Here is a 12,910-nt window from a genome sequence, read left to right on the forward strand (position 1 = left end):
AACAAATATTTACACGTTAAACTTCCTGAAAATAAAGGCAGTTGACAGTGACAGGACGTTTATTTTTTTGCTGAGTTTATGTATAAACATAATGCATACAGAATTGTTTAGCTCAACTCAGCGGACACTCAGAGTGTAAACTTATAAAAAGGTTATATTTAGGCACACATCCATGTGAATCGTTTACTCACTGGGAGGGGGCATACATCTATTTTTCCCATTGAAATGGGGATCTGTAAAATGAATGAATATTTTGATTCAGAGTATCCTTTTTCATTTCATTTAGCGAATGAGCTTAGCTGTTGCCATGCAACAATGCTTTCAAGCGACCCCCACTCGCACTTTTCTTCTGAATTCACAATGTCACACTCTCTTGGAGTGGGGCTAATTTTGCACTCTTTTGTCAGGGTTCTTATTCCATCCACGTTTGAGCTGTAATGAGAATGAATGCTGATGTGCGGAGCGCATCCCCTGAGCAGGGCCATGGAGATGGGGGGAGGCGGATCCTTCTTTTACTATCCTGCTCCGCTTGAGAGAGCCCTAGCCACCAGCCAGCCAGCCAGCCAGGGCTAAGCCAGCCAGCAGCAGTCAGGATCAAGACTGCATGTACCCTGCCTTCCTTAATACACTCTCAGTAGTTGGGAAATAATTGATTAGGCCTCAACTTATTACGTGTTCAATTTTCTACTTTCATTAATCGTTGCAGCAGTAGGGAACTGTATTTCACAGATTGATGAGCTTTCAGAGACAACTGTTTGTGAGAATAGCAGGCCTAGTTAAGCTGGTGCATTACTATGGATATTGCGATTATGATGATCCTAGTTCAGGGCCATTGCCCCATAGATGGATCTGGAAAGATCAGAGGGTGTTGGTTTGTAAGTGTTTCAGTGTTCTTGTCCTTAGTCCTCAAGCACTGTGTATAATCACTGTATAATCACAGTGTATAACCACAGTGTATAATCACTGTGTAGAATCACTGTGTAGATTCACTGTGTAGAATCACTGTGTAGATTCACTGTGTAGAATCACAGTGTAGCATCACAGTGTAGCATCACAGTGTATAATCCGTGTGTATAATCACTATGTATAATCACTGTGTAGAATCACTTTTATTTCTCTTTGATTCATTCTCTTTTATTTGATAAATTATAGCTCTTCCTCTATATATCTCCTTCTCTCTCCCTCTCTCTTTTTTTCTCTCACTCTCTCTCAGCTGCACACTGACATGGACCGAGGTGATGGACGCACCAAGTACTTGCTGCGTGGTGAGGGGGCGGGGTCGGTGTTTGTGATTGACGAGAAGACAGGCAACATCCATGTCACCAAGCCCCTGGATCGTGAGGAGAAGGACGAGTACCGCCTCATCGCTACAGCAACCGATCGGCAGACCGACCGGGCCCTGGAGCCATCATCCACGTTCATCATCAGAGTACAGGACATCAACGACAACCCCCCTCTGTTTGAAGAAGGGCCCTACAGCGCCACCGTGCCTGAGATGGCCAACATAGGTACTGAAGCCGAGGAGCCGTTGTCTGTTTAATCTGCTGTTTTATCAGCTACTGTCTGCTTCCATTTTATTAATACTATCATCCATTTTGATGTGGGCTTGCTTTCCAAAGCTCGGTCCCAGACTGAGTTGTTCAGTCAATCATGGTTTCAATATTTACCCGGGATGAAATATTTACCAAGGTACTTTTCAAAATGCACAGTGGGTTGCTCTGAGACTAATAGATAGCGGAGCCATGGAAGTCTTTTTAAAGAGCTGTTACATAAAACTGGTCATATCTTCCACCATCAATGCAACAGTGGTAATAAGATAATGATAGTAGTCACAATAACACACAGTCAGCCTGTCGAAGAGATTGGTTGAGATGTCTTTCCTCATCTCACTTTCACTATGATTTCAGTTTTCTTCCCTTGATTTGCTCGAAACAACTTGTGTGATGTGAATTTCATCCCCACGGTTACTTTTAAGTGGATACTAGGATATGGTTCCTATAGCTACTATAGCCGTACAGTATTTCACATGGAAAGAAATCACTATGGTATTCACCCAGGGTATGAACGTCTCAGTGCCAGGCAGTGTGAATAGAATTTTGCTCCATTCACTGGTAATACATCTGTCTGAATGTATGATCACTACAAATTGTGACTGTGCTATATCACCAAGGTAGACTGTAAATCAATAGATTTCTCTCTCTAGTGCTTGTTGTGTCAACCCTAGTCAACCTTGTTTGATCTGTCTATCTGATCATTATTTTACTGCCTCATGCATCAAAACATTTGCTTCTCTCACTCTCCCTTTCTCTCTCCATCTTCCATGTGACTTTTTTGCACATGTATAACTCGTTATTTTCGTTGGGACAAAGCTATCTCCATACTTCCATTTGTTTGTATGGGTTACCTTCAGACGAGTCCCATTACACATGTGGGGGCCATAGAGAAAAACGGATCACCTTTGTGTTCGAGAGAGTCTCCCCTTTCTATCGTGGGGTCATATTAGTTACAGCAAAAAAAAAACGCTACAGATGATTTTCGGGATGTTTCAATGGTCTGACAAACACAGCTGTAGCTCGGTCACCTTCCATCGCAGTTGTGGAAGGCCAACATCATCGGATGTGGTGGATTGAGATGCAGCCCATGCGAAAAACTGATATCTCTAGCTGAAACTGATGGATTTTGATGGAGATTTTTATATTATGTTACTTAGACTAATGCACAGGTGCATCACTATGGTCTTTTAACTACGTGTGATAGATCAGTAGTCAGACCCAGTCTCTCTCACTCCCTCCCTCCCTCCCTCCCTCCCTCCCTCCCTCCCTCCCTTGCTTTCTCTCCCGGTGACACTGTCGGGGCTTTGATGTCAGAAAACAGCAACAGCTGCTCCCACAAATCCCCTCTTCCCTCAAAGCTTGTCAGCCCAGTGCCCCATGGGAAACATAGTTCTTCTTTCCAAACTATATATATATATATATTTTTTTTTTTTTGCTACAATTTCAATATCACACATAAAGCTGACGGTCTTTGATTTATTTGGTGGGAAAAAGTGTCCATATCTGTCAGGAGAGGCAGGGATTCATGACATGAGGGAGTCAGGGGGGAGACAAGGGGGGCAACCGACAGACAGAGAGATTGAGAGGGAGCCAAAGGGAATTGTGACAGAGATGAAGAGAAATGAAGTGAGACAGACAGAATGGAGAGAGAAAGAAGGTGTGCAGCAGGGGAGAAGGAAAGTGAATAAAATATTTGTCACACTGCTGCCGAAAGAGAGTGAATGGGGTGAAAGAGAGAGAGAGAGAGAGAGAGAGAGAGAGAGAAAGAGAGAGAGAGAAAGAGAGAGGGAGAGAGAGAGAGAGAGAGAAAGAGAGAGAGAGAAAGAGAGAGGGAGATAGCAAGCAAGAGAGCGAGAGAGCGAGAGAGAGGGAGAGGGAGAAAGAGAGGTGGGGGTTGTCAGCTAGCCAGTCAATCAGTCAGTCAGTCAGCCAGTGTGTATTTGGCTCTCTGGCAGTGCTGAGTTAATGTACTGCTGTGTCCAGTCAGTGTGTGTGTGTGTGGTATGCTGTTTTATTAACACTCCTCTGCTCTCTCCCCTCCTCCCTCAGGTACTTCTATAATCCAGGTGACAGCAACAGATGCTGACGACCCAACCTATGGGAACAGTGCCAGGCTGGTGTATACACTTGTGCAGGGACAGCAGTTCTTCTCTGTGGACCCACAGACAGGTGAGTGCCTCTTGTTCTCCACTTAGTGTGCATGCATTCCCTCCCTGCCTCTCTGCTCCCTCCCTCCCTCCCCTCCTCCCTCTCTACTCTCTCCCTCTCTGCTCCCTCCTCTCTCCCCTCCTCCCTCTCTACTCTCTCCCTCTCTGCTCCCTCCCTCCCTCCCTCCCTCCCTCCCTCCCTCCCTCCCTCCCTCCCTCTCTGCTACCTTCCTCCCTCTCTACTCCCTCCCTCCCTACTCCCTCCCTCCCTCTCTCCCTACTCCCTCCCTCCCTCCGCCCCTCCCTCCCTCCCTCCCTCCCTTTCTCCCTACTCCCTCCCTCCCTCTCTCCCTCCGCCCCTCCCTCCCTCCCTCTCTCCCTCCGCCCTCCCTCCCTCCGCCCTCCCTCCCTCACTCTCTCCCTACTCCCTCCCTACTCCCTCCCTCCCTCTCTGCTTCCTCTCCAGCCAATCATTTTCTTCCTTTACAAGTCTCTTTGCAGTGTGTATCCCCACAGCTCTGTATTTCTCGCCCTTCTCTATCCCTCCTTCAACCTCTCTCTCAGTCCCTCACACTGTCTGTCAGACTTGCCCATTCCTCTCTATCTACCCCCTCCCCATATCCCTTTCTCTTACCTCCCTCCCATTTGCCCCACGTCTCGTTTCCCCTATTCCCTCTCTCTGTGTGCCCTCCTGCTCCTTCTCAGTTAATCCAGTTCAAGCTGGCAGAAATGTATTCAGACTGCCAGAGTCTATGTGCATCCAACAAACTGCAGCAACCGCCTTAAATTATATTTTTTTGAAGGCGGAAAAACAAAAAGATGTCTGCTCAAAGGGAGATGTCAGGAAAGGTTTGCGAGAGATTAAAAAGGCTCAAAGGACCTGTCTCTTCACTAAAATATACTGTGTGTTTCGGGGGGCTTTGGTGTCAACCCAGGCAGATGGGAAAGTCTTCTGCACACTGCCTGAGAGGAAACCGTGGGCATTTCAAACATCACATTTCGTCCTCTGTTGCCTCACTAGGTGATTGACAGCCTGCAAGCTAGTAAACACTGCATTTTATACCGTATGTTTACTGTACGAGTGTGTCGCCTAGTTAGGCATTTTGAAGTCTGTTTGCTGAGTGAGTGTGTGTGGGCATATGTGTGTACTAGTTGGATTTACTCTATTTGTCGACAGGGGGATATTATAGGTAGACAGCGTCTGCGATGCCGTTATTGAATTCTGATGCAATTTAATTAATTGTTGGAGGCACCTCTGGTATGAGTGAAGAGGGTTCTGCTGGTGGGTTTTTGTATGCTAATTGGGTATATTATCTTAATTCTGCACAGCGTATGTTAACTGAAGCTCTCGTCCATTAGCAGGGTTTGCATGCAGAGCCGGTCCACTCTGTTCGCTCTCTTCATTTAAAAAGGTCTCATTCTACACACACACACACACACATCCCAGAGCCACATCACATTTGCTCAGGTATTGATGCTGGTTGCTTGTTAATTCCCTTCATATACCCCATCAAAGCCTCATATTTTCACTAGCTTTACAAGAGCATACATTATTTCAAGGTTATTTAGCTACCTTGGCTGCCAATCTCCTGGTTTGGCTGGGTTTGGTGAGCACAGCTAGAGGCAGCCTCTGTATGTGAAGCTGAATCAGGTCATTCTGCATAGTGGAAATGATTGATCTTGAACTACTGTATGTCTTTGGTGTGTGTGTTTTTCCAGGTATCCTGCGTACAGCAGTGCCTGATATGGACAGAGAAACCCAGGACCAATACCTGGTTGTCCTGCAGGCCAAAGACATGGGGGGCCATCTGGGAGGTCTTTCAGGGACCACTACTGTCACTGTCAGGCTGAGTGACGTCAACGACAACCCTCCTCGCTTCACCCAGAGTGAGTGACACTTACACACATATCACATGCACACATGCACACACACACACCCACAAATCCACTCACAAATCCACCCACTGGGACGTGGTGAGGTTGGACCAAGGTGCAGAGAAGAGACCAGACGAGGAATCAGTGGTTAAAGATAAACACAATACTTTACTGAGAAACGGTAGTCGCAGGATCACAGGACTCTTGTAAAAACAACTAACACTGTGTCTCGAAAACGCACTCATGAAACGACCGCACACGTTAAACAATTCAAGCTTCTGCAAAGGACAACAGAAAATACACCTCTTTTAACAGGGAAATCATAATGAGTCAATTTGAGTGAGGAGAGAGGAGAGAGGAGAGGAGAAGAGAGGAGAGGAGAAGAGAGGAGGGGAGGGGAGGAGAGAGGAGGGGAGAAGAGGAGAGAGGAGAGGAGAGAGGAGAGATTAAATAAGAGGAGGCGAACCAATGGGGAAGTGCTGCCATTAAACCAGACTCATTCCTCCAGCCTGTTCATTGCAGTTAGTACCCCTGCCGCTGCAGTGTGACAGTTGGGGGTTAGGACAATACCAAAGCCAGGCTCCCCGGCCGCTTTGCTCAATTACATACCAGGGCCTAAAAGACACTCACAATCCAACCTCTTTCTCCCAAAGTCAGTGCTGCTTACTATATTTCACATGGCATTTACCATTGTGGGAGAATTAAATAGGAATGAATGAACCAGATGTTGGTGAATAGTATTATATTCCCTAACAAGTTGTAATGGGATGGTTTGCGGGCAGCAACACAAATGTATTCTCTGACATCACGAGACTCATAAAAGCCTCCTGGGTTTTGCCTCCAATCCCTCCGTTCATGACTTTCTTCAAGGAGCCAAACGGTACTGTAGCGTTGTTACCATATGGCAGCTTTGATAGCTGTCAAGGTATGTCCTAACACCAAAACCTGACAACCTGTGGAGCTTGTGAACCCAGAAGGATATCGAGATCCACTGTATAAATTACACCCCTACAATGTTCTAGGAACCATATGTGGGCTGCTCCTTAGCCAGGGCAGAACATTGATTCATAGCTCAGGGGCAGTTGGCTGGGAAGATGTTCCACATGTGGACTCAGGTGCTCCGTATCCAATCTGGAGTTTTATGCACTTTTAAAAGCCTTGGCTGCCAAGGGGAGTGGAGACGCAGCCTGCGCCAGGGTGATGGATGGATTGGTAGATTGTCTGACGGATGACTACATAGGTAGGCCTGATAAGATCAGTGTCTTTTTTATGCAACAACGAGATGAGAGACAGCGATACAGAGAGAGTTTCATCATAAATATTACTCATTTATTTCCCCAGAGTGTGTGCCCGTTAATGAGAACATTTGACTTGGGAAGAGTTAGAGGGATGGGGGGGATGGTGAAAGACGGGAGGAAGAGAGAGAGAGGGGGAGGTAGAGAAAGACAAGAAATGAAGAGGACGAGGAAGAGATAGAGTCCTCCTTAGGGAAGGAGAAAGAGATACATTTACATTTAACATTTAAGTCATTTAGCAGACGCTCTTATCCAGAGCGACTTACAAATTGGTGCATTCACCTTATGACCTCCAGTGGAACAGTAGTGCATCTAAATCTTTTCAGGGGAGGGGGTGAGAGGGATTACTTTATCCTATCCTAGGTATTCCTTAAAGAGGTGGGGTTTCAGGTGTCTCCGGAAGGTGGTGATTGACTCCGCTGTCCTGGCGTCGTGAGGGAGTTTGTTCCACCATTGGGGGCCAGAGCAGCGAACAGTTTTGACTGGGCTGAGCGGGAACTGTACTTCCTCAGTGGTAGGGAGGCGAGCAGGCCAGAGGTGGATGAACGCAGTGCCCATGTTTGGGTGTAGGGCCTGATCAGAGCCTGGAGGTACTGAGGTGCCGTTCCCCTCACAGCTCCGTAGGCAAGCACCATGGTCTTGTAGCGGGAGCTTCAACTGGAAGCCAGTGGAGGGAGCGGAGGAGCGGGGTGACGTGAGAGAACTTGGGAAGGTTGAACACCAGACGGGCTGCGGCGTTCTGGATGAGTTGTAGGGGTTTAATGGCACAGGCAGGGAGCCCAGCCAACAGCGAGTTGCAGTAATCCAGACGGGAGATGACAAGTGCCTGGATTAGGACCTGCGCCCGCTTCCTGTGTGAGGCAGGGTCGTACTCTGCGGATGTTGTAGAGCATGAACCTACAGGAACGGGCCACCGCCTTGATGTTAGTTGAGAACGACAGGGTGTTGTCCAGGATCACGCCAAGGTTCTTAGCGCTCTGGGAGGAGGACACAATGGAGTTGTCAACCGTGATGGCGAGATCATGGAACGGGCAGTCCTTCCCCGGGAGGAAGAGCAGCTCCGTCTTGCCGAGGTTCAGCTTGAGGTGGTGATCCGTCATCCACACGGATATGTCTGCCAGACATGCAGAGATGCGATTCGCCACCTGGTCATCAGAAGGGGGAAAGGAGAAGATTAATTGTGTGTCGTCTGCATAGCAATGATAGGAGAGACCATGTGAGGTTATGACAGAGCCAAGTGACTTGGTGTATAGCGAGAATAGGAGAGGGCCTAGAACAGAGCCCTGGGGGACACCAGTGGTGAGAGCACGTGGTGTGGAGACGGATTCTCGCCACGCCACCTGGTAGGAGCGACCTGTCAGGTAGGACGCAATCCAAGCGTGGGCCGCGCCGGAGATGCCCAACTCGGAGAGGGTGGAGAGGAGGATCTGATGGTTCACAGTATCGAAGGCAGCCGATAGGTCTAGAAGGATGAGAGCAGAGGAGAGAGAGTTAGCTTTAGCAGTGCGGAGCGCCTCCGTGATACAGAGAAGAGCAGTCTCAGTTGAATGACTAGTCTTGAAACCTGACTGATTTGGATCAAGAAGGTCATTCTGAGAGAGATAGCGGGAGAGCTGGCCAAGGACGGCACGTTCAAGAGTTTTGGAGAGAAAAGAAAGAAGGGATACTGGTCTGTAGTTGTTGACATCGGAGGGATCGAGTGTAGGTTTTTTCAGAAGGGGTGCAACTCTCGCTCTCTTGAAGACGGAAGGGACGTAGCCAGCGGTCAGGGATGAGTTGATGAGCGAGGTGAGGTAAGGGAGGAGGTCTCCGGAAATGGTCTGGAGAAGAGAGGAGGGGATAGGGTCAAGCGGGCCAGAATGATAGTTTGACTGGAGATATGAAAGGACAGAGGGAATGGGCAGAACAGTAAGACGGAGGAGGTGAAAGAAAGAATGGAACAGGGCACACAAAGACCGCCAGAAGGAGAGAAATACACTGTGAAATCTATGAAATAAGGAGCGAGGGAGCGAGAGAATGGAGCAGAGGGAGGTAGGATGGTAATCACGGTAATTTGTCCTCTGAGGAAATGAGCGAGAGGAAAAGAAGAAAAGTATGAGTGGGTGAGGTGATGAAGTTGCAGGGGAGTGAGAATGGCAATGCATAACAGCTTAACCCTTTTGTGCACGCGTGTGTGTGTGTGTGTGTGTGTGTGTGTGTGTGTGTGTGTGTGTGTGTGTGTGTGTGTGTGCGTGCGTGCGTGCGTGCGTGCGTGCGTGCGTGCGTGCGTGCGTGCGTGCGTGCGTGCGTGCGTGCGTGTGTGCGTGTGTGTGTGTTCTTGAGTATGTAGCCTATTTGTGCCGTATATTACACAAGTACCTGTAAGCACTCCATCTGTCTTGCTCCACCTTGCTCTCCACTCTTTCTCCTCTTGACACACAGGCACATGTGCGCACACACTGTATCTCAAATATGACTCACTAGCTAGCTTACCGTTATTGCATACATTGTACAAATGTATAAGAAGAATATCTACACGCACACATACACACACATGCTGATGTTTGGCAGCTCATCAAGTTGAGAGAAGGAGACCGGGAGAGTGAGAGGTGACAGGCTTTGTTCATCTTCCTTCAGTGCCAACCTCATCCCCTGCTTTTCTTCTCTTTCCTCTCTCTCTCTCTCTCTCTCTCTCTCTCTCCCTTTCACTGTCTTTCACTCTCTCTCCCTTTCACTGTCTTTCACTCTCTCTCCCTTTCACTGTCTTTCACTCTCTCTCCCTTTCACTGTCTTTCACTCTCTCTCCCTTTCACTGTCTTTCACTCTCTCTCCCTTTCACTGTCTTTCACTCTCTCTCCCTTTCACTGTCTTTCACTCTCTCTCCCTTTCACTGTCTTTCACTCTCCCCGATCTCTTCCGCTGCATCTCTCTCTTTATCTCTCTTTGTCTCTCTCTCGTCTCCCTTTCTCTCCCCCCGCTCTCCCTCTCTCTCCCCTCTCTCTCTCTTTCTCTCTCTCTCTCTCTCTCTCTCTCTCTCTCTCTCTCTCTCTCTCTCCCCCAACCCCCTATCTCTCCCTCTGTTTGTCTCCCCACATAAACCCCCAATGCCCCTAGTCACCCCCTTCACACTGTCCTTTCACACTCCCCCATCTGTTCCTGTTTTAGAGCACCACAGAGAGCCAATCGCTCTCTCTGATTGTTAAATAGAAGCATCCATGCGAGAATTCTCCCCTCTGTCCTAACAATCCGTCACAGTACCCTCCAGTCTGACCATAAACCTGCATGTATTAACCAACACTAATGCTCCCATCACACCATATATGTATTTTAGTAGCCCAGCTTGATGAGGGCCACAGAATGCTCCAGAGCGGTCTCAGTAAGTCTTCTGGCTTGTTCGTACAGCGCTGTAAAACTTATGACCGCAGATATGCTTTGTTTGACACTAATGCTGCATAGGGAGACACTTGAGTTTTGAGTGTTGCTATTTCAAACCATGTGCAGGGAACTGTCATTTAGTAGTTGGGTCAGTAAACCCATAGAAAATGGGTCCATATCAGTAAACATCATATATAGCAACTCAATTATCGACTAATGTGGTGGTGGCCACCATTGGTAGAATTTCCATCTCATCAGTGCTATACAATAGCACATAGCAACCCTTTGCTGTACAGTATACACCATTGCATCTACTGTCTTGCTCAATGTGACATTGAAAAGGCATTTGTGATTCGCCTGATCATATGCTTGAGCGCTATGTTGTATGGCATTGACAATGTAATCTGACTTAAAAAATAAGCTGATTAATGTATGTTTATGAAGCCGTAATGATCTGAGGAGACGCTACATTTAGCTGACTAATCCTTTTTTATGTGAACATCCTCTTCCCATGTTCTTCTGCGTCACCCAACTCCCATCTCTCTGCATCTTTCCAATGTGACCACCCAACTCCCATCTCTCTGCATCTTTCCCATGTGACCACCCAACTCCCATCTCTCTGCATCTTTCCAATGTGACCACCCAACTCCCATCTCTCTGCATCTTTCCAATGTGACCACCCAACTCCCATCTCTCTGCATCTTTCCAATGTGACCACCCAACTCCCATCTCTCTGCATCTTTCCAATGTGACCACCCAACTCCCATCTCTCTGCATCTTTCCAATGTGACCACCCAACTCCCATCTCTACTCTGCATCTTTCCAATGTGACCACCCAACTCCCATCTCTACTCTGCATCTTTCCAATGTGACCACCCAACTCCCATCTCTCTGCATCTTTCCAATGTGACCACCCAACTCCCATCTCTCTGCATCTTTCCAATGTGACCACCCAACTCCCATCTCTCTGCATCTTTCCAATGTGACCACCCAACTCCCATCTCTACTGCATCTTTCCAATGTGACCACCCAACTCCCATCTCTCTGCATCTTTCCAATGTGACCACCCAACTCCCATCTCTACTGCATCTTTCCAATGTGACCACCCAACTCCCATCTCTACTCTGCATCTTTCCAATGTGACCACCCAACTCCCATCTCTCTGCATCTTTCCAATGTGACCACCCAACTCCCATCTCTACTGCATCTTTCCAATGTGACCACCCAACTCCCATCTCTACTCTGCATCTTTCCAATGTGACCACCCAACTCCCATCTCTCTGCATCTTTCCAATGTGACCACCCAACTCCCATCTCTACTCTGCATCTTTCCAATGTGACCACCCAACTCCCATCTCTCTGCATCTTTCCAATGTGACCACCCAACTCCCATCTCTACTCTGCATCTTTCCAATGTGTGCTTGCCACCCATTGACGTTACTTATCACTGTTGTCCCTCTATATTACACGATGAAGATGAGAAGCTTGTTTGAAGGCATGAAAATGATTCCGGAGGGCAAGTTCACTGGGTGTGAAGGAGGGATGGAGGAAGGATGGGAAGAGGAGATAAGGAGGGATGGATAATATAGAGTGAGAGAATAAGAACTAAGCAAACTGCCTTGTCGCAGCCATAAGGACAGTTGCAATCATGTGAGCCGAAATAATTTAATCTCATTCTGCGTGTGGAAACAGTGCATTGAAACGTTGCTAGTCTTATCTCTGGTTCAGGGCTAGGCTGCAGGGCTCTGGGGCTGTGAAGCGTGGATGGGCCTTGCCATGTGACTGTAGAGACCTGGCTGACTGCTAGGAGGACAATTTATGAACAGCTGATTGGGTCGGCTGGGAGAATGCAAACACGCACACAGCACAGTACACACACACATACACACACACAGTACACACAGTACACATACAGACAGTTTAAACACAGGGATCCCTCCTGATAGAGAACCCCTCAGGGGGCGATAGTTAACAGTGAGCCATGAAAACGTCCCTGAAATCGCTCCATTGTATCGCAACGCACAATTAGGCCCGGGATTGGATTGCATTGCACCAGAGTTTGTAATGTGGCATGGTGCTGCTTGGATATGCTCCTTTGGGGGTGCTGCCTGCCTGCTCTGCCCTGCCTGCGTGCTTTTGACTGTTACTGCAGCGGTGGCCCAGAGACTTGACCTGGCACACGGGGGTGTGAGGGAGAGAGGCGTTGGGTTGTTAGGGTCGCAGTGCCACTGCCTCCTGGGTACTGGCTGTTTGTTGTGATTACAGGCCTGGGCAGTGAACATTCAGACTGGGGTACAGACTGTTTGTTGTGATTATAGGCCTGGGCAGTGAACAATCAGACTGGCATACAGACTGTGTTGTGATTATAGGTCTGGCAGTGAACATTCAGACTGGCATACAGACTGTGTTGTGATTATAGGCCTGGGCAGTGAACAATCAGACTGGCATACAGACTGTGTTGTGATTATAGGCCTGGGCAGTGAACAATCAGACTGGCATACAGACTGTGTTGTGATTATAGGCCTGGGCAGTGAACACTCAGACTGGGCTACATACTGTTTGTTGTGATTATAGGCCTGGGCAGTGAACACTCAGACTGGGCTACATACTGTTTGTTGTGATTATAGGCCTGGGCAGTGAACACTCAGACTGGGCTACATACTGTTTGTTGTGATTTTAGGCCTGG

The 12,910-nt window shown here is 48.0% G+C and overlaps 1 protein-coding gene across 1 annotated transcript in view; it reads left to right on the forward strand.

Moving 5' to 3' along the window:
- LOC115114878 (cadherin-24-like) overlaps positions 1-12,910 on the forward strand; it is a 127,442-nt gene that overhangs the window by 44,386 nt on the left and 70,146 nt on the right. Inside the window, exons 2-4 of the mRNA XM_065013616.1 lie at positions 1,214-1,508; positions 3,603-3,722; positions 5,420-5,587. Of these exons, the coding sequence (XP_064869688.1) occupies positions 1,214-1,508; positions 3,603-3,722; positions 5,420-5,587 (583 nt within the window). The remainder of the gene's footprint in view (positions 1-1,213; positions 1,509-3,602; positions 3,723-5,419; positions 5,588-12,910) is intronic.

This window comes from Oncorhynchus nerka, linkage group LG9b (assembly GCF_034236695.1).
Source record: "Oncorhynchus nerka isolate Pitt River linkage group LG9b, Oner_Uvic_2.0, whole genome shotgun sequence".
Taxonomy (NCBI): Eukaryota; Metazoa; Chordata; class Actinopteri; order Salmoniformes; family Salmonidae; genus Oncorhynchus; species Oncorhynchus nerka.